Source organism: Toxotes jaculatrix, chromosome 5 (assembly GCF_017976425.1).
Source record: "Toxotes jaculatrix isolate fToxJac2 chromosome 5, fToxJac2.pri, whole genome shotgun sequence".
Lineage (NCBI taxonomy): Eukaryota > Metazoa > Chordata > Actinopteri > Toxotidae > Toxotes > Toxotes jaculatrix.
Window position 1 is genome coordinate 3,941,122 of NC_054398.1, and position 23,274 is coordinate 3,964,395.

A 23,274-nucleotide genomic window follows, 5' to 3' on the forward strand; every position below is an offset into this window, starting at 1 on the left:
TGGTAAGAGTACATTTGTGTGAGCTTACTTTCCCATTAGTGACTGACCTGGAGATACATGGAGAAAGGTTAGCAGAATTTTTGCAGCATTGCAGCAAATTGTTTTATGCTAAAAAGATAAAAATCTATGGTACCAGTCAAACTGACTTCAGGTACAGCATTGCCTTCCTCTGAGCACCACCTGTCTGTCAGCCTCCAGCAAAGCAAAGCGGCTGATTTAAAGACTATAGTTGTTCATTATTTGTATTTACCTTTTATGACCTATTATCCTTGGTCTTACAAAAACATTAAAAAGCTGTGCTGTGGTGCTACTGACATATGTTTGTTTTAAAATTTGTAGTTTAAACTCTATGAAAATCAGAAAATCAGAAAATCATACTATAACTGCAACACGTGCTGTGTACAGGTTATTAATCAAAGAGGCTATAAATAAAGATATATATCTCCCACATAGTCTTAAGTTGTTGGATCTTTGGATGATTTCTCAACAAGTACCCAGCATCTTTGGTTATAAACATAAACAACATTTGCAGAAAAGATGAGATGTTACACAAAATTCCTTCATCGCCTACAAACGAAACATATAACGACAACATAGAATAGCAGTGCTGAGACGAGCTGACCCACCAAGCTTTCAGGCCGTTTCCACTCAGTGTCACAGGCAGACGACTTCAGCAGATGGTTTCAAGGTGACGTGAATTCTGCAGGGAGAAGAGAAGAACTGCTTCACACACTGAAAGAAAACTCTTAACAGAAAGTGTTCACAGCTCATCATGTCTAGTATTAAACTACATCAAAGTGGCGCTCAGCGTGCATGTGTCTCACTGGTGTGTCGTTCCACTGCCTCGGCAGGTCTTCTGGCTCAGGTGGGTAGGACATCCAGGATGGGCTACGGTATGAGGACGGCGGCGACATGACAAAGTAGTCTGAGTAACCCGGGCGGTTGGCTGATATAGCGTAGACTGCTGTTATTGGGTTTCCTGCGAGATATAAAGATGGATTCAGCCAATTAATGAACTTTAACTTTACAGAGCTCTGTCTCCATCTCAGCAGCCTGTCATTCTGTCTTACCTGAGTAGGTAGTGATGGACTGGTCGACAGTAACAGCAGGGAAGGGGGTCCTGGACAGCGGCAGGTAGGGGGCACCGTTGTGCTGCTGGGCCTGGAGGTCTGAGGCCTCTGACACGCGAGGCTTCAGACTAACATCAGGGGTGGAACTGTCAGTGGAGACGAGGGAAAGATGTTAACCTGATATACTGTCATCAGCAAACCAGGAGACATTTTACAGCAGGTGTTGAATCCAGCAGCACAATGCTGCACTTAAGGCAAAAATCTGGTCACGGCAGAATAAACACATAGTGTACGTATATGTGGAGATTTTTAATCTGCTGAAATGAAAAAAAAAAAATGTTTAAAAGACATTTAGCACTTGTCTGTCCTTTACTGTTCAAACTAACTAGAATTCCTGGAAAAACTTTTAAGCTCAACAAAAATAAATAATCAACTTCGTATTTTCCCATCCTAATTTCACTCCTGACAGTACAGAGAAGGCCTTGAAACAACATTTAAACCTTCATATTGTGAAAAAAAAGATTGAAAATACAACTAATCACACCAAACCACAATAATTAAAACATTCTTAGAGACTTTCTTTCTGGTTTTCTTTCCAGGACATTTTCAGTCCTTGAACTCATCACCTCACCATAATATAGATCGCGGCTGCGTCTGTGTTGCAGATCCGTGTCATGTTTTCTGTGCACACCACAATTTTCCATTTTCAGTGTGACAGGTTTTTTCATTATCTGTTTCCACCTCCTCTACACTGCAGCATCCTCCTCTCCATTGTAGAAGCTCTGGCTACTGCACACACTACACTACACTACACTACACTACACTACACTACAGTGAAGGACCGGCGGACAGAAGATATCATTGCCAGACCTCATGACCATAATGAGCTGCGCCTCACGGTGCACGCTAAAGAGGAATTAACATGCTGCACTCTTCTTCCCCGAGGGCGCAGACGAGCCGATGTATGACAAGCTGTGATTAACTACTAAAACATTTAAGTTCTGGTTCTAATGCAAGAATAATGGTCACACACCCACAGTTCTGATTCAAAATGAAATTAGCAATAATTGGAGCATTATAAAACCAGTATAGCTGTCTCTGTCATAGGTATAAAATCCTAATTATATATAAATAAAATCCTGAATCAGTGGTTTGCTAACATTTTCGCATTTTCCTGCAGAGCATTGAGTTTGTTCCTCTCAGTCTGCAGTACGTTACAGGGTGTTTAGTGATATTTTCTCAGCTCATCCACTAGATGGCGAACATGCTCCTCCGTGCAGCTCAAGCCAGCAGGACAGTCAATCACTCTCTGCAGTGCTAAAGTGCCCAGCAACAGGGTGCACACAGCAGCAGCATTTAAATGAAGAAGGTTCAAACAATGCAGACTAACATATATAGGCCTGAGAGAGAGAAGTGAGAGGCACAGAGAGAGCGAGTGGATGCGGAGGGCAGTGAGTTCAAATGATGCCGATTGATATTCTGATGCTTTTTTTCCCACATCGCACCCGCCTGTGCACGAGTAATTTATATCTTTATCTGATGCAGTGATCAGCCTCAGGGCTGCATTTTGATTGGCTGAGGAGTCATACAGGAATGCTTTTAGATGCATTTCCTGTAGGTTTGATCTCTGCATATAATTAGATTTTGCTACCGGAGTTGGAACAGTTTCTTCAGTCTATATTTTCGCTTTTACAGAGAGTGTTCTCTGTTTTTTTTTATTTTTCATTATTCACATTTTTAAAATAGTTTTTAGGCATATTTTCTCATTCAAGTGTCTGTATTTGTCTATATCCATGTGCGTGTGAGTGGTACCGTCGTAGCGAGGTCCCAGGTGGTGGTCCTGGTCTAGAGGGGATCAGTGGCGGGGGAGAACCAATGCCCATATCAGGAAGCTGAGTGAACCGGAAACCCTGCAGAAGCCACAAACATAATTTATAACTCCATCTGACAAGTATCTGGACTTAACACTATAAATACAAGACACACAATACAACCTTGAGCCAAAGCCAAAGATGAAGGAACAATAAAACAGTGCTGACAAATAAAAGGGACGAGAGAATCAGATGGCTGTCTGATTAAAGAACAACATGGAGGATCTAATGGACACATTCAAGTTCAAGCTGCACAAGACAACTTTATTTGCTGGTGGGTGTTCAGTCCTCAGTCTCTCTTTAATCTCTGTAAAGCTTCTCCCTTGCTGATCAGCTGTTGGCAACACACACAGTGACAGTAGTAACAGCAGCTTTTCTGAATGTCCAAACCCTCTGTGCACGTCTTTGGCTGCAAACACATCAACATTTAAAAGGATGTTCTCTACAGATCACTATTCAATGTGTGGAAAAATCGATATAAAAACCCAAATGTGCATGACCTTGGCAGGTTTCCGGGAGGTTTTATTAACAACCTTCAACTTGGTCTGCATGTTTTTTTACTAGCAATGGATTATGTAATTTAAAGAGGTCAGTGAGAGGTGAACCCACACAGAATCATTATCCAGTGTTTTTTAGTGGCTTTTAGCTCATTGTTTTGGTTTTTACGGCCCGCAGCTTTATTGTTTTGGTTCGCTCTCAGGCCTCTCAGCGGTGCTGTTCTCAGCTGTTTGCAGCGAAAAAGCTTTAAAATCCCACTGTACGCTGCCTACCCTGCACCAGGTGGCTGACAAAGTTAGAGATGAGTTGGTGAACATTGTGGTGCTGCCGCAGCTAAAGAGCCAAATTACTTCTCTCAGGAGTTCGTAGAGAGCAAAACACATTTAAAAGGAGAGTGAATATTGGACTTTTATTTGTCAGGTGGATGCAAACACAACTCCAGATGAAGGCTAATGGTACTCCAGTGGTTTCAACTGACTTTGTAAGCAACAGCATCAACAACAACCTCATCAGGTGATTATATGTCAGTGACATGTTTACAGTTTGATGACTGTCAGTTAATGCAGATTTAAGTACATTATTTTTATTAATACTTCTGTATGTTCTTCTCCAAAATCCTTTGCTTTGAATGGTTTTTATCAAAAAGACAGCGCTGTTCAGTTTTGTAAATATTCCTTGTCCGTTGTCCTCCATTGTATTCAAGTGGAGGCAGATGGACGAGAGACATATCTCAAACCTTGAACAAACAGAGTTACACAGCACTACAGGAAAGTTTTTTGGTACTAGAGCCTTTAACCTCCTCCTGGTGCTTACCGGCTTAGGCAGGCTGCACTGGTGCATGTCCTCATAGCCCGTGCTCCTCTGCCTGCCTCCACAGGGATGGTTCATGGTCCCTGGGGCACTGGTCACCCCGTCGCTGTAGTGGCTGGTGTGGGAGGGGTTGTAAGCGCTGTGGGCATGGTGGTGGTGATGGTGGTGGCTGCTGATGAGAAATGGGGAAAGTTAAGAAAAAAGAAGCAGACGTGTTCAGATAAATGTATTCTGCTTTGTGAAAAACAGCTTGGGAGTGGGCTGAACAAACTTCCACTGAGTTCAAACTGTGATGTCAGGGCACCTCTCTCTTTTCTTTCCCACACAATACTGTAAATCATGCAGATGCGCTAATAAATAAATTGTCTCTGAAAAACACGCATTTACTTGGTTGGAGGGGAAGGTGGGTCGTGGTCCGGAGGTGCCAGGCTGAAGGCGTTGCCTAGCAACATATGCATCTGCGTGCGGACCTCGTCAATGGATGGCTGAGAGCTGAGTGTGGAGGAGTCGGAGCCACGGTGAGCTTTCACCCCCAAGCTACCGTTCCCGGTGCCAGTAGATCCACCACCGTAACCCAGAGAGGTCATCAGACGGTCCACGTTGGTCTCCTCAAACGGTTCTGGTTCGCCCTGTGGCCATAATATGGCAGAAATTAATATCACAAAATTAATAAGAACAGTTTCCGGTACTGAAATCCAGTTTCCAATGTTAAAATAACTAAATTAATGTTCAGTATTAATTCAATTGAATTAAATCAGACAAAACTAATATCTCATTTGGTCAGGTTTTAATTAAAATTATAATAAGATAACAAGATCTGATCATATCATCACAACAGGATTCCACTAAAAGCTGATAAATACTAATATTAAATTATTACCCAGCCCTAACAGTACGGTACGGTACAGACTCACACTTACACAATCCAAAATAGCACGCACGCACACATGAACGCACGCACGCACACACACACAAAGGCAAATCAACTGTGACCCCAAACCAAAAGCCCCAAACATAAACACAGAATACAGAAGGTTAGTTACAGCAACAATCCTAAAGCATGAAAACCAAACTGATAAGATTTACTGTATACCTGCTGAATACATACACACAAACACATGCTCACACACAGTCACACTCTGTTCTCCTTGTGCCATTTCAAACACTTTGGCGCATCCAAAGCTCTTAACTGCTATCGAGCCTCCCATCTGAATCCATGAATAGGCTATAATCATATTCAGAGTCATTGACATTCAGCTAGGTAGCACAGTCGCTGCTGTTACTGTGGTGCAGCAGAGAAGCAGCATTAAGAGAGTTCACTCACACACACACACTCTGCCTGTCCCCGTTTTCCTTCCTCCATCTTTTGCTGTCTTTAAAATGAAGGAATCACTTTTTGTCTAATCGTTTTGTCATGTCCCTCCTCCGTCTTACTTTCTATTTCTTTATCTTTCTGATTGGTGTAGGTTTATAGTTTGAAAGGTAATTTGTTAATCCTCTAGGTGTGAGCTCAGAGCGTCACAGTTACAGTGAAGGAGGGAAAGAAGGGATTAAAGTTATAAATGCTCTCAGCAGATTATTTTATTAGTTTGACAAAGAGGTAGAGCTTTACCTCGTCACCACCTTCATGCGACCTGTGGGGAAAATGAACGATTCATCCAGGGTTTCATCATTTCTCTGGATGAGTCACCTGGTCAGAGGTTGGACCTGAACTTCTCTGTTACAGTTAGTTACAGAATCCAACTTCAGGATTCTTCACAGCTTAGCACGGAAAATTTTAAACCTCATCAACAGTTTTATTTCTCCGGCTTTTTCAAGCCTCTTACATGTTCAGCTGTGCTCTGCTGGCCTTATTTCTGTCTCAGGGTTTTATAACACTGTAAGGAACATTAAAGAGCCACAAGCTGTCCATTCACTCACATCGTAGCCGTTGTTACGGATGCCCCTTCTGGATCTTTCTCTCAGCACCAGCAGGTCCATCTCTGTCTCCACTGGGCTCGGGCTGCTCAGAGACTGTCTGCTCCAATAGGTGGGCTCCCGTGGGTGGGAGTACCTGGTGGACATATGTAAGAAAAAACACTCTTAACACTGTCATTACAGCCCAGGGCCATATGTGCTACTAATGACACTGAAGTTATGTCTGTACTGTGGAGGAGGTGGGGATTTAAAAACAAGGGGAGTTTACAACTGAATGCTGGACATGGTGGGAATTTTAGAGGCTAATTCTGGTATTTTACACTAAATATCTTTAGTTTGGTGTGGATAAAATGTTTAAAAGGAAAAATTGAAAAAGGATTTTAGACTCTAAATAATATTTACAAAAAATATGATTCATCTGTTAAGAGAACAATTAAAATTGGTGCATTTGTTTTGGTCACATACAAAACAACTGTGGAGTAAAGGGTCCTAATTTATTGCTGATCATATCTGCGTATATCATTCAGCATATTTCATCTACACTATATCTGAAAGTAGAATTTTAAAAAAGTTGTTAAAAGATGTGGTACAACACCTGTATGACTTGTATGACCTGTAGACTTTCAGTTTCTTTAAATTTTATTTCATCCTCCTGCCCCCCACTGTACTGCAGATTACCTGCTGTATACTTCTTACACTCGCTTCAACAAAGTTTATTTCTAATTAAAATGTATGTCAAATGATTAAAATGGACAGTGACTTAAAGAAGATTTCATTTCAGACACATAATGAAAAATGGAGTAGATGAAATGATCTTCTTCGATGTAAAACAGTTTTATGATTTAGACAGATTTTTTGCATGAAAACCCTGCAGCTGATTAATAGGTTAGAGTTAGCAGAAAAGCAAATAAGTGCTTTCATTCGCATGAACAGCAGATAAAAGGATTCATGAACTGTGTAAAGGTTGAATATGTTAAACCAGTTAGTGACAAAGAAAAGCACAACAGGCACTTATCTGTATGAACTGTTAAATATTAATGTGCTGACCAAAAATCATCCCTCACTGCTCACTCACTCCTTGTGTTGCCTAGCAACTATGCTCTACAGCTACAGATCAACAGTAGACATATAATATGTGGTGGAAAACCTTTAATTTAGATCTTCATTATTATTGATTTAACAAAAAAAGCATAAATTCATAAAACAATTTCGTAAAAGTAAGATTCATTCTGCCTGACGATATCAGTCAGTTATAAAGCACTTAGTTTAATAGTGTACTCCTTGAATAACGATGAAATGAAATGGAGTAAAAATAGAATCATTTCATCGGCCTCAATAATGAAATTGGACTCTGCTTTGATACTAAAGTCTAATCCTCTAATTTTGGGATTGTCAGACATTTTTACATGACTGCCAGGACATATTCAGTGAGGTTTTGTCCCACGGCAGCCATCGTTTTTGTGACTGATTCTTTTGATTTGTTTAACCATCTGCAGTGTAGTTAAGGCCAAAGAAAGCTCTGATTAGAGACATTCTTAATATTTACTCATCATCATACTCAGATTAAACAATTTCAAGTTTTCCTGCTGTCTGTGGAACCCCATTATCACCTCCTCCCATACCTCTTATGACACCCTGCGAAGGAGGCCCTCTTCTCCTCTGCAGTCATTGGCTCCTTGACCCCGTTGTCGTGCCGACTATGCCTGGTGTCACGGTGACTATAACCGTGGCTGCCGCTCTCAGACAGCGAGAACTCTCCATAGCCCTTCCTCCTGGCCTTCTGACGCAGTTTGTTCCTGTAGTGCTCGATGTCCGACTTCTGCTTCAACCCACCATGGTTTGCCTGAGAACAATAAATTCAAATATTGAATAAAAGTAATCACATTTTTCTGGTGCCATTTGGTTAGAGGGCTGTTTTAGATTTTTGTGATGAATTGCCTAATTTTTGAAACTTTTTTTTTTGTCCTTGCTTTCAGTGTTTTAACAAACATTCCCTGCAGTCCTACAAATCAGAGAATGTCTGCTGCCCTAAACATGATATTTTCTGCTAATGTATATTGATGATGTCTGTAACTCTGTCTTGGCTGTGGAGAAGTGCAGAGAGGCTGAGGTGGAAAAAGGAGGAAGGGGAAGAAAAGAGCGAGAGGTGACAGACTGGGTGGGATGAAAGTGACAGTAAGGGTGAGGTATTAGAGAAGGTTAGGAGGGATAGTGATTGTAGCAGCAACAGCTAAACTCTGCATCAGTGCAAAGTGTCCCAGAGGACATGACATGATAATACGAAAGCTGAGGAGGGGCAGGATAACAGGTGTAATGTAACATAAAGCAGTGGTTCCCCAAACAGCCCTGCCAGATCAATTACTTTCAGCCATTTCATACATTTATCAATCACTTTTAGCCTTTTCATACATTTAACCATTGCTTTTAGCCGACTATTACAACTATTTAACAATTACCTTCATTCAACCATTTATCCATCACTTTTAGCAGCTATTCAGACTCAGTATGTGGTTATATATTTTTTATATTATTATAATAATTGCTATTTTCTTTTAGACTAGCTGAGGTACAAGACAATCTTTCAAAGTATCCCTGGGGTAGAGGCACTCCTGTTTGGAAATCAACAGTTCCAAACATAAAAATGAGCCCAGGAATATGACTGAAAAATACCTACCACGCTACACGACGACCACATGCTCCTGTACTGTAGGTATCTGTGTGAATCACAGCGATGGTGTTCTACGTTTTTCTCTGCCCTATACTGTCAACACCACAGACTCACCTCACAGCTGAGTGTGATAAAGCCTTGAAGGTATGGTGTGTGTACATTATGTATACAATATGTGTAAGTGTGTGTGTAGACTCACATCCCCGTTGACGACCACAGAGTCTTGGCTGTGGGAGGAGGAGGAGGGATAGGAGTAGGTCGGCTGGGCCGTCATGGGTTTAATGGTGATGAGGCGCAAAGAACCTGAATGGTCCTCATACGGGTCTGAGGAGAAAAGGAAGACAAACAGGTTAGTAACAAGCAGACTGAGATCGTTCTTCCAGGAAGCTGTGTGATCATCTTGTAATCATAGGAATTATCACAAATACTGCCAATATCCACATCATTCACATGGCAATCTTGCTCAGTCCTATGAGTGTGATTGTAAACTCAGGGGCTTTCAAACTCAGCCAATCATGGCGATTCTGAGGGTACTGTAAATGGATCAATTTAAACTGTACTGTCCTCTGTTCATGTAAAGAATTAGGACAAGTGCATTTTGGGAAATACACTTGCTTTCTAAAGACTTAGCTTTAGCTTAGGTTCGCTCCAAGGTTGTGAACAGGGGCAGCAAGTCTGACTCTGTCTGAAGGTAACAACACTCATATACCTGCAGCACGTCTGAAGCTCACTCATTAACACATTATACCTCGTTTGTTTAATCTGTACTAAAACTGAAGTGTAAGAACAAGTTATGGCTTTAAGGGCTGGTTATGTGCAGAGCCAGGCAAACTGTTTCCCCCTGTTTCTAGTCTTTATCAGTTGCCATGTACAGATAATATTCAACACAAAGTTTGGTTCTTTTCACTAAATGAAAAAGCGGTTTTGAAAAAAAATGGTTTTGAAGTAAGGTACTGAATAAAGTATAGAGACTCTGGTACCATATTGGCCTTGTTGACAACACCCGGCAATAGCAAATGATAAATGCGCTGAAAAGACTGAAAACAAATAAGAACCTGATGGGATTGAAGAGCAGGTATGAACATTGTGTGTGTGTGTGTGAGACAGAGCTGTACGTCCTCGTGTGTCCTCGTGTACTTTCATGCTTTCATTGGCCTCACCATGCTGTCGTACACTCCTAAACAATGACATTTGCCTCATTTTGTTTCCAAATTAGATCCACTAGTTGTCATGGCAACTGTATAAACCAGAGCAATAACACGTTGGATATTTTGTTTAGGTCCCATTGCTCAGGATTTCTCAAAAAAACACAGCTCTGTGCAGTTTAATGTCGTTTCTCCTGATGATAGAACATCAGCTGTACGTGGCGTGTCCTCTGCTTTCTATATTATATGCAGCTTTCTGTATTAACACGTGTATGTTATCGAAGGGAGCAGCAGATGGGCAGTGTTGTGTTGTGCTGGGTCCACTCTGACTCACTGCCTGACTGACATCATATGGCAGACTGCTTCATTGTAGGGCTACAAACAGTCTGCCATGAACTGAGCTCCAGATCCACACTGTCACCATTCATCCTGGCTGGAGCTCAGCCTGCTTCGTTTGTGTCTGTTCCTGCGCTGACGATCGGAGCGTGACAGTTAAGGTCAGGACAGGTGGCGTCACGGGCAGCAGAGGCCGGGAATCAGATTGGAAAACCACGACAGTACATGTAGATAAAGCGCACTCTGAACACTGGCTGCTGCCACGAAAATGTTCCCACAGTATCTACTACGATCACAACAGATGCCGAACACTGGCCTTTTGTCTTAATCGAACACCTGGCGGTAAATACACTTCCTTTCTGTTTGTGGTTGCTACAGAATACATGTTTGAATTACTGAAATAAAATAGCTTCACACTCAGGAAATTTTTTTGGGTGGGGGGGGGGGGGTTACGGTGACTCAATTGACAATCTGTGTACTGTGACTGTTCACTGCTTTATGTCTGCAGTGATCTACTTATTGCTCACAAGTATGAAGATGAGTTTTTTTTTATTCATGCTGATGTGGATATAAGGATGCTGATGTTGGTTAGTGAAGCATTCTGTTCAGACATTAAAAAAAAAACTTTGCATTTGCATCTTGCAGATTACAGAAGCACCAGCGTCACTGATGTTTAGCTGTACAGAAAAAGGCCAAGGACTGATACGAGGATGAAGATCAATTTGATTTTTACAAGGACCTTTGTTGCAAGTCATCCTCCTCTTCTCTCACCTTTCCTGTTTCTCTGTATGGTAAACTATTAAAGGTGAACTGCTATAAAAAGTGTCTGTAATAAAAATACAGATCTTATATATAATCTTATATATAAGATTTTGGTGGGAAATGAAAAACACTGAATTGAAAACAGTTAAATGTGCTTTCTCCTTGCTGTATAGCAGCCACTTTTATCAGCACCATTCTTGTTAGTATAAAGAAATGAAGCTGAAACGTCACTGAGTCAAAGTTTTTTTTTATATATTCACAATATATAAAAGAACTACCTGTAAAAAAGAATATTCTTTACTGCTCTCATTCACAACTATATGCCTAGTTTAATTTGGACCTATTCCCATATTGGGGTTAAAGAACATGACGTCTGTGACCGTTATTATTTATTTTTACTGAATTTGATTGTATTTTATGTGATTTGTGCGCAGTCATTCTTCCTCTCTGAATTGCTCGTCTATGCTTCTTGTTTGGATTTAAGACTTTTATTAATCTTTCATTTTCTCTAACAGAGCTCCAGTGTATATTCTGTCGTCCTGTCCATCTACGGCTCTCTGTGAACAGTAGTGGGAAAATGAAACAATTACTCATCCTCTCCTCTCCTCCCCTCCTCCGGGCATTCATTCATTCGCTTGCACAAACACTATAAATCACACAAATTACTGTGAACACTGGTTTGCTGATGCAAAAGAGATTGAAAATCACAGCGTCCTAGAATGTCACTGAACAGAGGCAACATCGCAACGTTATCAGCAATCAGAGCAATGTTTATGCAACCAAGTCTGCAGAGCCGGAAAAAGATCTGTATGGTAATCTGTTGAACAAGTCATACTGAAGCTGCAGTACATTGACTGCCACCACTGATAACAGGTGCTGTAGATGACAGAATGTGCAGCCTATAATCCTCGGTCTGAAAACCAATCTTTTCTTGTGTTTGTTTTTTTTTTTTTCTTTCTATTTGTAAACTCTATTCACTCAGCACTGGAGAAGTAGTGGTGCAGATGGTAGAAGTATTCCACGCAACAGGGAATTAAGTAAAACTTTCTTCTTTGAAAAGTGTTGTACACCTAGGTCCTGCATTTTTTTTTAATTTTTCTTTTTTTTTATGTTTTGAAGCAAAGCACTGTTCAAACCAGTGACTTAATAAACTAGTCAAGATGGCATATCCCAAGATTCCCTAACATACCCAAATTATGCCGGGCAGATGTTATCAAAAATGTGTACGCAAGATGGGGAGTTATCCGTATGCTGTCGAGATACAGCTCTAATAAATGGCATTTTATCCTTGAACATACTGTAAATGTAACTTAACTTCTGTGAAGCTTTGAACAGGGGAACATGGGAAATATAAAGACTGAAGCAGTACTCTCTGCACGTTGGACTCACGATGGAAAGTTTAAAAAAACCAAAATCAAAGTCAGTGAGCTGGAACCTAAAAAAAGCTAAAAATACAACACAAGGACAATAAACACTAGCTTGAACACACAATTTGGCAACTCAAAAGTTGTTCTTGTTGAAAAGCATGTAAGCCCTTTATAAAGGCCATCTTACTAAAATGTGATACCCCAGACTATGACCAGTGTAAAAGCAAAATAGTTGATGATGAACTGTTAGCATATAAGAGTGGTGTCATACCTGCTGTGTTGTGTGTTTAAACTGCTTGGGACTGACTAGACAGAGACAACCCAGAACCTCACTATAAAGATGGGGGGACAAAAGTAATCATTTCATTAAAAATTATATTTCTAGCATGTTTTATTCATTGCGCATTCATTTTCTCCCTGGATGAGGATCCTTCTGACTGTCACAGGTTTAACGATGAGTCATTTTTCTAATACATAAACCATATGCTGTGGGCTGTATGGATGTGAATAACACCTAACATGACAGTATTGTGTCACAACCCTTTCCACCCACTTTCCTGTCTTTGCTCTGTGATTCTGCTCCAAAGTAACTTGACGCAATGCTCGAGGAACATCCACCGCCAACTGCTGGCTTTTATCTCTATGCAGCATTTCAGCTTTGCATCCTAAAATGAGGTGAGTCAACTGAAAACACCTGAAAACCTGTAACACAAACACCTGAAACGTCTCTTTTGATTCAGCTAACAGTAGTATCCAGTGTGTGTGTGTGTGTGTGTGTGTGAGTATATGTGTCGTCACTGACAGTTGCATGGTGCAGCAGCAGGCTGAGTCACTGTATATATGAGTTCACTCTTTTTGTTCATGTGCACTTCATTAGCTCTTATTAATTATACTTTCGGTAAAATGTAAGCGTGTTTTATTGCAATGACAGACTTTGCCACAAATCTGTCTGTCTGTATATGTATCTGCGTATCCATATCCATACTTTCTCATTTTATTCTCCCTCAAACACTCCTCGGGGTAATAATCTCATCCTTATTTTTTGTATCTTTTTTCTCTTTTTCTCTCTTCCAAACCCACTCCATCTTTCCTTACTGAGCCCCTCTTCCTCCTCCTCCTCCTCCTCCTCCTCACCATTGGTGCTCCTCTTGTGCAGCTCCTCCTTGCCATTCTTGCTACTGCTGCCGGTCGCCGTCCTACGGGCTGACGAGCTCTTGCTGGCATTCAGCTTCCCTGAGCCGTTACTCGACACCGAGCCGTCCTCCTCGCTTGGCAACCGTCTGTAGTAGCCATGGCAACAGAAAGGAGGTGAGGGAGAGAGGAGAGGGGAGGAGAGAGCTTGTGAGTCTCAGCGTGTACACAAACAGGGCATCTTCTGACAGTTAATGCTGGCAACACACTACCAACTTTATTTTAGTGCCTAAAAACATTAATGGAGCATTTAATGAAATAACACTGGTTCAAAAGTGACAGATATGCTGTGTATTGGTCTATATGTGAGTGTGTGTACGTGCAATGGACAAAAACAAATTAGAGGCTACAACCTCAAAGAAATGTGGAATAACTGAAACCCCAAATTAATGTCACTACAAAATACAACAATGAGATAATATAATCTGAAATTCAAAAATATGATTTGCATTCAAAACCACAGCTTCAGCGTGACTGCCTGTCTTTTTGTTCACGTTTCTTCTTTTTTGTGATTCTTAGTTTTTCTTCTTCACTTCTTCTCTTCCACTTCCTGGGGTTGGCGATTCTGTGTGGTGCCGCTCTTCCTTCCGTCTGATAAACTGTCGGTCCCTGCAGTCATATCCTGAGAGGAGTTCTGAGGGAACCCTGACGCTAGCGTCGGGCAGTAGCACTCCCTAAAGTCATCTGCACTGCCCAAGGGTTTTATTATGAGCGAATGCTAGCTAGCTTGTTAGTACAAAAAGAAACAGCTAAATCTATTCTCATCACAGTTTAAAAACTAGTAAAAACTATGTTAAATGTGCACATTTAAAGCCCTGATTCTCTGCATTCTAACATGAAATAATATCTGTAGATATCTGTAGACTATCCATGATACTTATAAGCCAACTATCTATCACTGTCTGATTCAGGGTAGATGGCACCAAAGGGAACACTCAGATTTCAGTGGGGGGGACTGTGCCACCCTTATCCACCCCTCTGGCTCCGTCCCTGGTGATCAGACCACGAATGAGCACAAACAGTGATGTGATTGTGGCTCAGAAAAGCTAAAACTACCCGATAACCAGGCAAACCATGTAACTCCTGTACTGCTGCACTGTACTGTAAAAGAACTAGGGTACAGGTCTTTTCATATTATGTAATCCTAAAGCACAGGAAATGATGGGAGATACAGGACAAATGTGAAGGACAAGTGAAGCAGCAACAATCCTGATTTTGCTGGGCAGGTAGCTCAACACCCAAGGGCCGTGAAGGAGACAGCTCAGTGTACATGTACGTCACAGGCACGCACACACACACATATATATAAGAGCACAATCCTCTAGAAGTGTCAATAAACTCACACTAAAACATGTCTGAAGGATCTCTGTTCTTGCCTCACAGACACCAGGCCCGTAAACTATGTACAAGACACACACAAATGCGCGCACACACACTCTCACAACCTCGAGGCATGTAAGCCACAGCAGCTACACAACGTGACAGGCCTGTCTACAGGTGGTGTGAGCTGCGCAGATCAGTGAGACCGGACATTACAGAGCCACAGGCAAGGCTAACACGCAGTCGCACAAACACATTTACATACACACACTGTGCAGCCAGAGCAGCGGTCAATAGCTGGACAAGTCACAGTAAAAGTCATGCGGTATTAAGCAAAGAGCCGGAGGGAAAAATATGATGTGCGCTCCATGTAAATGTGTCCGGGAAGGCCAGCGAGAGGAGGAGCAGAATCAATAATCACACTGATGGAAAGTCATATTCATCTCCCTGCTTCTCTTTTTTTTCTTTGTGCCTCACACACTGTAACTCTCTGGAGGGTGCACTGAGCAGAATAAATGTGCTCCCTATGAAACCGTCCTTCCACAGACAAGTGAACAATCTGCGGCTGAAATAATTGCTCCCGTTTTTAACAAAGTTTCACTCATGTTAAGTTTTCAACCAACAAAAGATGATCACATCATTCCGACTGCGTTGAGACAAGACAATGGCACAATCTTCCAAAGCGGCTGATTTGCATTGAGCAAAATTATCTCATATTGTTGGAGACAACTTTGCTTGCGGAATGAAAAATACTAAATTAAAATAAATTATTTTAGCAGAAAAATGATCATCACATTTTAGCAAAACCAAATTTTTGGGGGGAATAATGAATTAATTCATTAATAAGTATCAGTGGGTGTTCAAAACTAAATTATCAAGAAAATAATGGACCTGAAGATTGTGCAGAAAACAAACTATTATTGATTTAGAAATTGGTTCATTATTATAGGAGCAAATTTAATTTCTAATACCAATGTGCACACTCAGCACACTTTATTTAAATTTTGTATGCAGTGGCATAGTACCTACAAAATTTAAATTAGAGTACACCTACCAGTGATGACACAACCCAAAAGTATCTGAAATCTCAGTTTAAACCCCACTATAGAGCAAACCACTGAATATCCAATGTATCCTGTGTATACAGGATAGTGAATGAGTGGGTGAGGGAGCTTTCATCTTGTTTCCTGTCCCAGCCATCTATCCTCACTGTCTTGAGCAGTTGTCCTATCTATCTTATGCGTTCTGATGTAAAACTCCAAGCCTGGTGTTCCTGTGCATTTGAAGAGAGAAAACACTTTAGAAGTCTTGTTCTGTGTTCAGTTACCACTATAAAGTCCAAGGATAATTGCATCCTTTGTTGTTGTGTTGGTCTAAGATTACCCCTCATCCTGTAGCACCGCATGCTGAACTGGTAAAAGGATGAGATGCTGGTTCATTTTCTAATTAGTGTACACCCAGGTGGTAGAATAACCTGTGATACCTCCCTCAAAAACTCCCCACAAGACGTCTGTGTGCGTATACAGTGTACAGGTCGGTAAAGCTGATTATCGCGCTATGGCAGCTCTTCCAGCGTTTTACACTGTCATCATTGTTACACTGAATGGCTCCCTCTGGCATGGCTATAGCCAGGGTTATAAATATACATGTGTTTATCATCCTTGAGAAGCAAAGCACAACTAATCCCACCTCCATTCATTTACGCGTAGTGGACTTTAAAGAGGAGGCTCTGTCTTGTGTGTCAATGAGTGTGTGTGTGTGCTTGTTTTACTATAACCGTGGGGTCCGAAAACTGGAGCCAACTATACTTGCAGGCTCCAACAGCTTTGCAGGACCCAAAATAATGGACTCCACAAGTTTAAATGGCTGTTTGAGGGCTGAGACTTGGTCAGGTTAGAATTAGGTTTAGGTTAGGCATGGTTAAGGTTAGGCTAAGGGGCTAAGGAACACAGTCTGTCATTAAGAGGCCCCGCAAGAATAGTAAGGGAAGAATATGTGTGTGTTTTTTTATGTCCTGGTGGGGACGTCAACCTTCCTGCATGCTAACCCATGGAGACTCTGTCACTGTGGGGACAGAAGACTTGATTTTAGGGTTCAGGTTAGAATTGGGTTTTAGTTAGGGTTAGCATAAGGGTGAAAGTTAGGTTAGGGAGTAGAGAATACACTATGTGACTAAGACGTGTGTGTGTGTGTGTGCGTGTGTGTGTGTGTTTCTGAATTTGCATTTCTGTGAGAGGAGGAATGATGCATTTCATTTACGACTCCAAACATCCTTAAGGAAAGATGTTGCCACTGAATGTGAGTGGGTGGGTGCAGCTTGTAGTGGAGAAATGTCTGGGGATGGAAAAGTTTAAAAATGTGTTTTCATCATTCTGTTCTAAATGTTCTTGCATACAGCAGATTTTAACTCATAATCCTAGTCAAGTCTACTGGGAATACTGTTTTGCAGTTTTACATTTAAAATTGTGTGATCCGTCAGATGTTTCCATATTCATCGCTCATGCATAAGAAAGAGGAGACAGTAACAAAGAGGATTAGTGCAGAAAAGCCAGAAACAGATATGAATATATGTCTATCTTTCTACATCTATACCTAAGTATCTTTATCTCTCTCACTCTCTCTCTATATATATAGTGTTTTTATATAAAGGTAAAAACAGTCAGATGCCTTCTTTTATAGTTTGAAGCCTAATTTTTGCAATACCCCTTCTCCACTTTTGTAATCTTACATTATCCCAGACATAAACACTGTACAACCCAGTACAGTATCCAGTAAACCAGTCTTATCCATTATAGTATCTCAGTGCCTGTGAGGACAAATGACCATCTGTTTAGCTGAAAGTCTGGATCAGATTAGGGTGTTACAGGGGCTTGATTCACTTTTTCATAAAATCAGCATAAAGGTTGGCAGCTGATAACTCATCAGTGTGCTGGAACATTGTCCTATCCTCTAAAAAAAAACCTCTGATAATAAACTTCACTCAATCATGTAACATTCAAATGCTAGTTTTGACCTTCTCGTGCTGTAAAAGAAAAATACCAACACTTGAATCAGTTTTGCTCCTCAACGGACTCGTTATTTTTCTGGCTCAGGAAGACATCAGGCTTATTTCTTCTGAAACCTAAGACAAATTGCTTTGGGTACATTTTCTTGTAGACAATTATCTACACACTACCCAGCGGATTTGTCTTTTTCCCTGAGAGTCAGTTAGGGGTTCAGAACTTGGCAGCAAGAAACCATCTAATTCCATGTCACCCGCATATTTAAAAACGTGTGGGCAAGAGCAGAGACTTGACATTCATTAGTGTGCAGGGTGTGAAAATTCCAGTGCTGGTAATTTTTGCTACTGAGAGGACACAGTTTCTGTCCTCACTGAAAATGACCAGAAAATCATTTTTCGAAAGAGTTTTATTTAACCACAGAATCATCTGGGCTTCAGCAGGTGGATCTAGGTTTGTAATGTCTCCAGTGGGATGCTAAACGGATCCTGACACAGGGAAGTGTCAGATACCAAGCTACCATCAGTGTCTGTTTATTTAAAAAAAAAAAAAAAAAGATTGTATTCAAAAGTGGGTGAGGTCTTTGCAAACAACAAATTATTAAACTGTTCATTAGTAAAATTATTTTCTCTTGCCATTTATACTCCTCTTATTATATATATATGGCTTTATCTGTTCACTAGATACATAAAACAACAGTTATAACATTAAACAGTCCATCCTCCACTCCTACTGAGGCTGATTTTTTCATGTCTCTTCAAAAATCTCACTGAAACTCATCTTGATGAAGAGGCTACAGTGGCTGAGGCTGCTTAAACGGACACTAACGGCTGCTACACACTGCAATATTTATGAATAGAGGTGGATGCCAGACACTCCAGTGTCCAGCTTGTTTTCACATCAAATTATACAGCCAGTTCGATCAGGCCCAGCAGATCTATCATGGGGCCTGGGTCATTTAAACTGCTGATGTGCATCATCCACAGTTATAACACACTCACTCACAGCTGTACCTCACTTACAAAACTTGTTGGCCATTCCTGGCTATTTTTATCGGAAATCTCTTGAGTCAAACCTGCAGTAAATTCTGCCCCAAACCTCGAATAGATCCTGTTCATCAGTGGAAAGAGAGACACAGTCATTTACATTTATATCCTGTTATAATTCACAGTCTCCTCGCTGCTCACAGGAAACCTTTCCAGCCCACAAAGATGTATGTGTCAGACCATGGCTCAGAAAGGTGTTAGGCTGTTAACAGCTCAAAATTACTGTGGCAGTTTCTCTATTCATGCTAAAATGCTCCATGTGGCACCTTGAGGTTCCAATATCCTTTTTTTGTTCCAACACAGCAGCACACAAGTCAGCGTTAAACTCAGCACAGCTCAAATCAGAAGTTCTGAAAACCTGCTACATGTGTTTTCTCCTTGTTAACACTGGACTTATCCTCAGATCATTTCAATCTGTCAGAGTCTGCAGTGCTTACTATTGGCTTCTCTCTGGCTTAACACTGCAAGGCACAAACAAACACGGATATCTGGTCCTGCTGAAAAGCTCGGGGTTTTGTCACTGGCTTGTTCACCGACTGAAACAGCTGCTCGAGGACTTTGTGGGTCCTGTTCATGAGGCTTCCAGCTGGGAACAGTGTGTCTGATCAGTCTGTTAGTTCAACTCTTCACCTGTGCAGAATCACAGGTTATAGATGATGATATGAATAAGTAAGCTCTGACAAAACGTCCACGTTTCTGATGAATTATGTATATTAATGTCAGCGGTGTGATGGAAGTGAGCTCTTCCATTTGCCTGAGTCTCTGACCGGCACCTGTCACAGCTGTTCAAACATCCAACAGCAAACCATCACCTCCAAACTTCCTAACAGTAACATCTTGTCTACAGTCTGTCTATAAATATGCAAACTGGTGTCCTCAGGTGTGTCCACAACAAATTAAAACATTTCACCGAGTTGCTAAAAACTAAAACACAAGTAACAGGTAGGATGTTCAGAGAAAAATCTCTCATAAACGTGGTACAAGTTAAAGGTGCATCTCTATTATTATAATTTTTAATACAAATCTATGATATGAGCATGTGACCTGTGTGTGTACATATCTATGTTATCTGTGTGATATCTAAGCAAACTGCCAGACAGATTGTACATTAGATCTACAGTCAACACCACAGTCATGCTAGAGGCTCTGTGAGGCTGTACTGAACATGCTGACAGTGACAACGCTGACATTCATTTTGCTCTGACGAAAGGCTTCACGTCAAAACGTGTCAGCAGATTTGTCAGCATATTGATTGTAAATGAAATTCACCCAAAAGATCAACACATGAGGCTGTTCTTTTGCTGTTTCTGTCCTCTGGACTGAAATTAAACTGATATAACTGGTTCAAAACAAACAAGCAAGGTCACATTAAATCAAACATGCAAGCAAACCAATGAGTCAGTGACTGTCTTACCCTCCTTTGTGTATGTCAGCAGATGGAGGCCTCTTATTGGCAGTGCCATCCTGGTGGACCTTCTTATCCAATGACATTGACAGTGGAGCATCTCGCACGGGCAGCCCCAACACCAGAGTTTCCTTAGTAACGGAGATGGCCTCGTCACCCGTTCGACCCATGTGCTTCTTGGCGTAGTCGAAGCCCTGGACAGGCTGGGAGAGGAAATGATGACATGTACCAAGAGTCAGAAACACAGGCTCAAAGCAGTTTTTTAGATCAATCCAACAAATAACTGAGAAAGGTCCTTGTTTCTTTTTTTTTTAATTTTCAGTTTGCCTGTTGGATTGATGGAACAAAAGCCAGAATAAAAACAACCAGTGGTTTTCGGGATGTTAAGCACATGCAAACACGACAAAAAGATCATACAGACAAAGCAGTATTCAACAGTATGGCTTTCCATCTTGTTCACATAGCACAGGCTGACGAGAGAGGGAAATACAATACGGCAGTCAACAATAATGAGCATGAGAGATAAATCAGCCACACGCCATGATGCATTATGGAGCATTACAAAGCAAAGCTAATAACAGTTTCACATACTGTGGATGTCACTTCATAAGGAATTTTTGAGAAAATGCTAAATTCCAAATTGTTCTGAAAAAAAGTTTATAAGAATCTTAATATTTTATATTTTATATGAAGAACTACTGTTTAATCAGCCTAAATAACAAAGTGGGATTTAGAGAAATGTGCCCTATAGAGTCATAATATTCACCCCAGCTCTATTAGTATCAGATGTGGTATGGCCAAGAAATGAAAAAAAGAGATAAAAAGTTATGAAAAGCATGATAACAATAAAAAAAAACTGGGCAGATTAAAATTATGATAGTAACTCAGAATTATGAGGTTCTTAATCAAATGTGTGAGAGAGTAAATATGATATAATTTGACTTGCCCCTCGTTGGGTTTTGAGCTGTCAGGGTGGGAAAACTAGGCTGATGCAGCTTTAAATTTGAATTCTGTTTTAAGAAGTGTGTTTTGGGATTTCTCCCAAAGTGTGAATAAATAAAGGTCAGTAAAGCCATGAATGGCACGGGAGCTGTCATGAAGTACAAATACTTAGAATTTAAATTGGGGATTGGTAATAAACTAAAAGCTCTAAAACCTCTTTTTAATACAGCATAAAAAACACTACACGCATGAAGTCTAGTCTAATCCTGATTTCATTAATAGCAAAATCAAAGTGTGAGATTGAGATTTTCAGCTTGTGTTGGAGTGCCGAGCAGCCTGACGTGGCTGAACAGATGTCAAAGTTGCTTACAACTAACATGGTAATTGGATGGACCTCCCGCCCAGTCTTTATCAGCCTCCAAACACCATGGCTGGAATAATGATTAAAAAAAAAAAAAAAAAAAGAATAAATAAATAAAGCTAAACAGCACCTTTGAAGTCAGGGGTTTTGGCATAAAGAGACTGAACATTAAAAAGGCAACAGAAGATGCGTTTTGCTAAAGCCTCCAAGGCCCGGACATGTTCTTTGTATCGTTAAATGCCTTTCAATTTACAGAATGGAGAACAGGAGGAGAAAAAAAAAAAGCGGAGAAAGACCCTTTTTAGGTTACACAACAAAGCATACGAAACCCTGATTTGTTGCCTCTCCTTTTCTATTCTGAGCCGCTCTAAAATGGGACGCCTAATGCATCTGATGATGCATGCTAAATTCTGAATGCATGTGAGGTTAGGCAGCGTGGGCATCCGGCTGTCGGCATTGTTAATAATTTATCAGTCATACACACCACTGTGCCATCAGCTAGCTCCAACACACGTGGCTGCAGACGTGGATGAGTGTTGGGGCAATTGATATATGCTCATTTAGAATAAACACACACACACACAGACACACATTAGAGAGAGAAAGAGTGGGGATAGGTCCTCTCACCATGGCATGAATATATGGATTGAGAGTGTGTATGTGTGTGCCTGCACGCAACCTCTAACCACTGAAGTGATGTATGGTGACAGTTGTGGCTCCTTCGTGTGAAAGATGTATGGAGAGTGCAAACGTTAATTTGCCTATGGCCTCATGCTGTTCACAGGTTGAGAGGGGACTGTAACTTTGTGTGTCTGTGTTTGTGTGTGTGTGTGTGTGTGTGTGCGTGTTTCTGACAAGCGAAGCAAGAGAAGCAAGAGAGGGAGGAGGGAGGTGGTGAATTAAATGTGCTGTTCCAAATATATCCCTCCACCAATCTACACCGTGTGTATGGATTATCGAGGGGCAAACATTAGACGTGGTGGTGTCATGTGTTGAACTGACACGCACTGCACATTGACAGGTAAAGATGCGTCACTCAGTGGCTGATGGGTAAAAGGCTGACATGCGTGGAGACGGTATGGATTCTTAGAAACGACAGAGCTGAGGGCTGTAACCTTGAAAGCGCGCCTGACATTTCACAACCGAGTATTTTACTGCATTGGCTCAAGGTCTTTCTCCTCCTCTGTCTGTTCTTCTCACATCTTAACATATCCTTCCTTCCTAATTCTTTCTGCCTTGTCTTCCCTCCTCCCTTTCTCCCCGTCTCCACCACCATCTCCCCCCTCTCTCCCCCATGTCCACTAACAGCGTGTTGACTTAACAAATGGCCATCTTTCATCTTCTGCGCACAGCTCAGTTTAATGAAGACTTTGGCTACAGACAGGGCTTGTGGTGTGGCATGAGTCTCTGATCGGTTTGTCAGAGATGGATGTTGGTTTTCCCCACAACCATTTATAACACTGACGGAGAAAAGGAGTGGGCGAGGCGGGAGAGAAAGACGGTGAAACGGGGTCATACCATTTCTTTTACTTAAAGATGTCATGTAAAGTGAGCGAGAGCACGACC

At 41.2% G+C, this 23,274-nt stretch overlaps 1 protein-coding gene across 1 annotated transcript in view; it reads right to left on the minus strand.

Annotated features, from left to right (window-relative positions):
- Positions 1-670: 670 nt before the first annotated feature.
- kiaa1549la (KIAA1549-like a) overlaps positions 671-23,274 on the minus strand; it is an 84,382-nt gene continuing 61,778 nt past the window's right edge. Inside the window, exons 13-23 of the mRNA XM_041037673.1 lie at positions 20,415-20,608; positions 13,579-13,724; positions 9,034-9,158; positions 7,789-8,009; positions 6,170-6,302; positions 4,637-4,878; positions 4,253-4,421; positions 2,883-2,980; positions 1,071-1,216; positions 825-979; positions 671-700 (exon numbers count right to left, since the gene is read on the minus strand). Coding sequence (XP_040893607.1) covers positions 671-700; positions 825-979; positions 1,071-1,216; positions 2,883-2,980; positions 4,253-4,421; positions 4,637-4,878; positions 6,170-6,302; positions 7,789-8,009; positions 9,034-9,158; positions 13,579-13,724; positions 20,415-20,608 — 1,659 coding nt within the window. The remainder of the gene's footprint in view (positions 701-824; positions 980-1,070; positions 1,217-2,882; positions 2,981-4,252; positions 4,422-4,636; positions 4,879-6,169; positions 6,303-7,788; positions 8,010-9,033; positions 9,159-13,578; positions 13,725-20,414; positions 20,609-23,274) is intronic.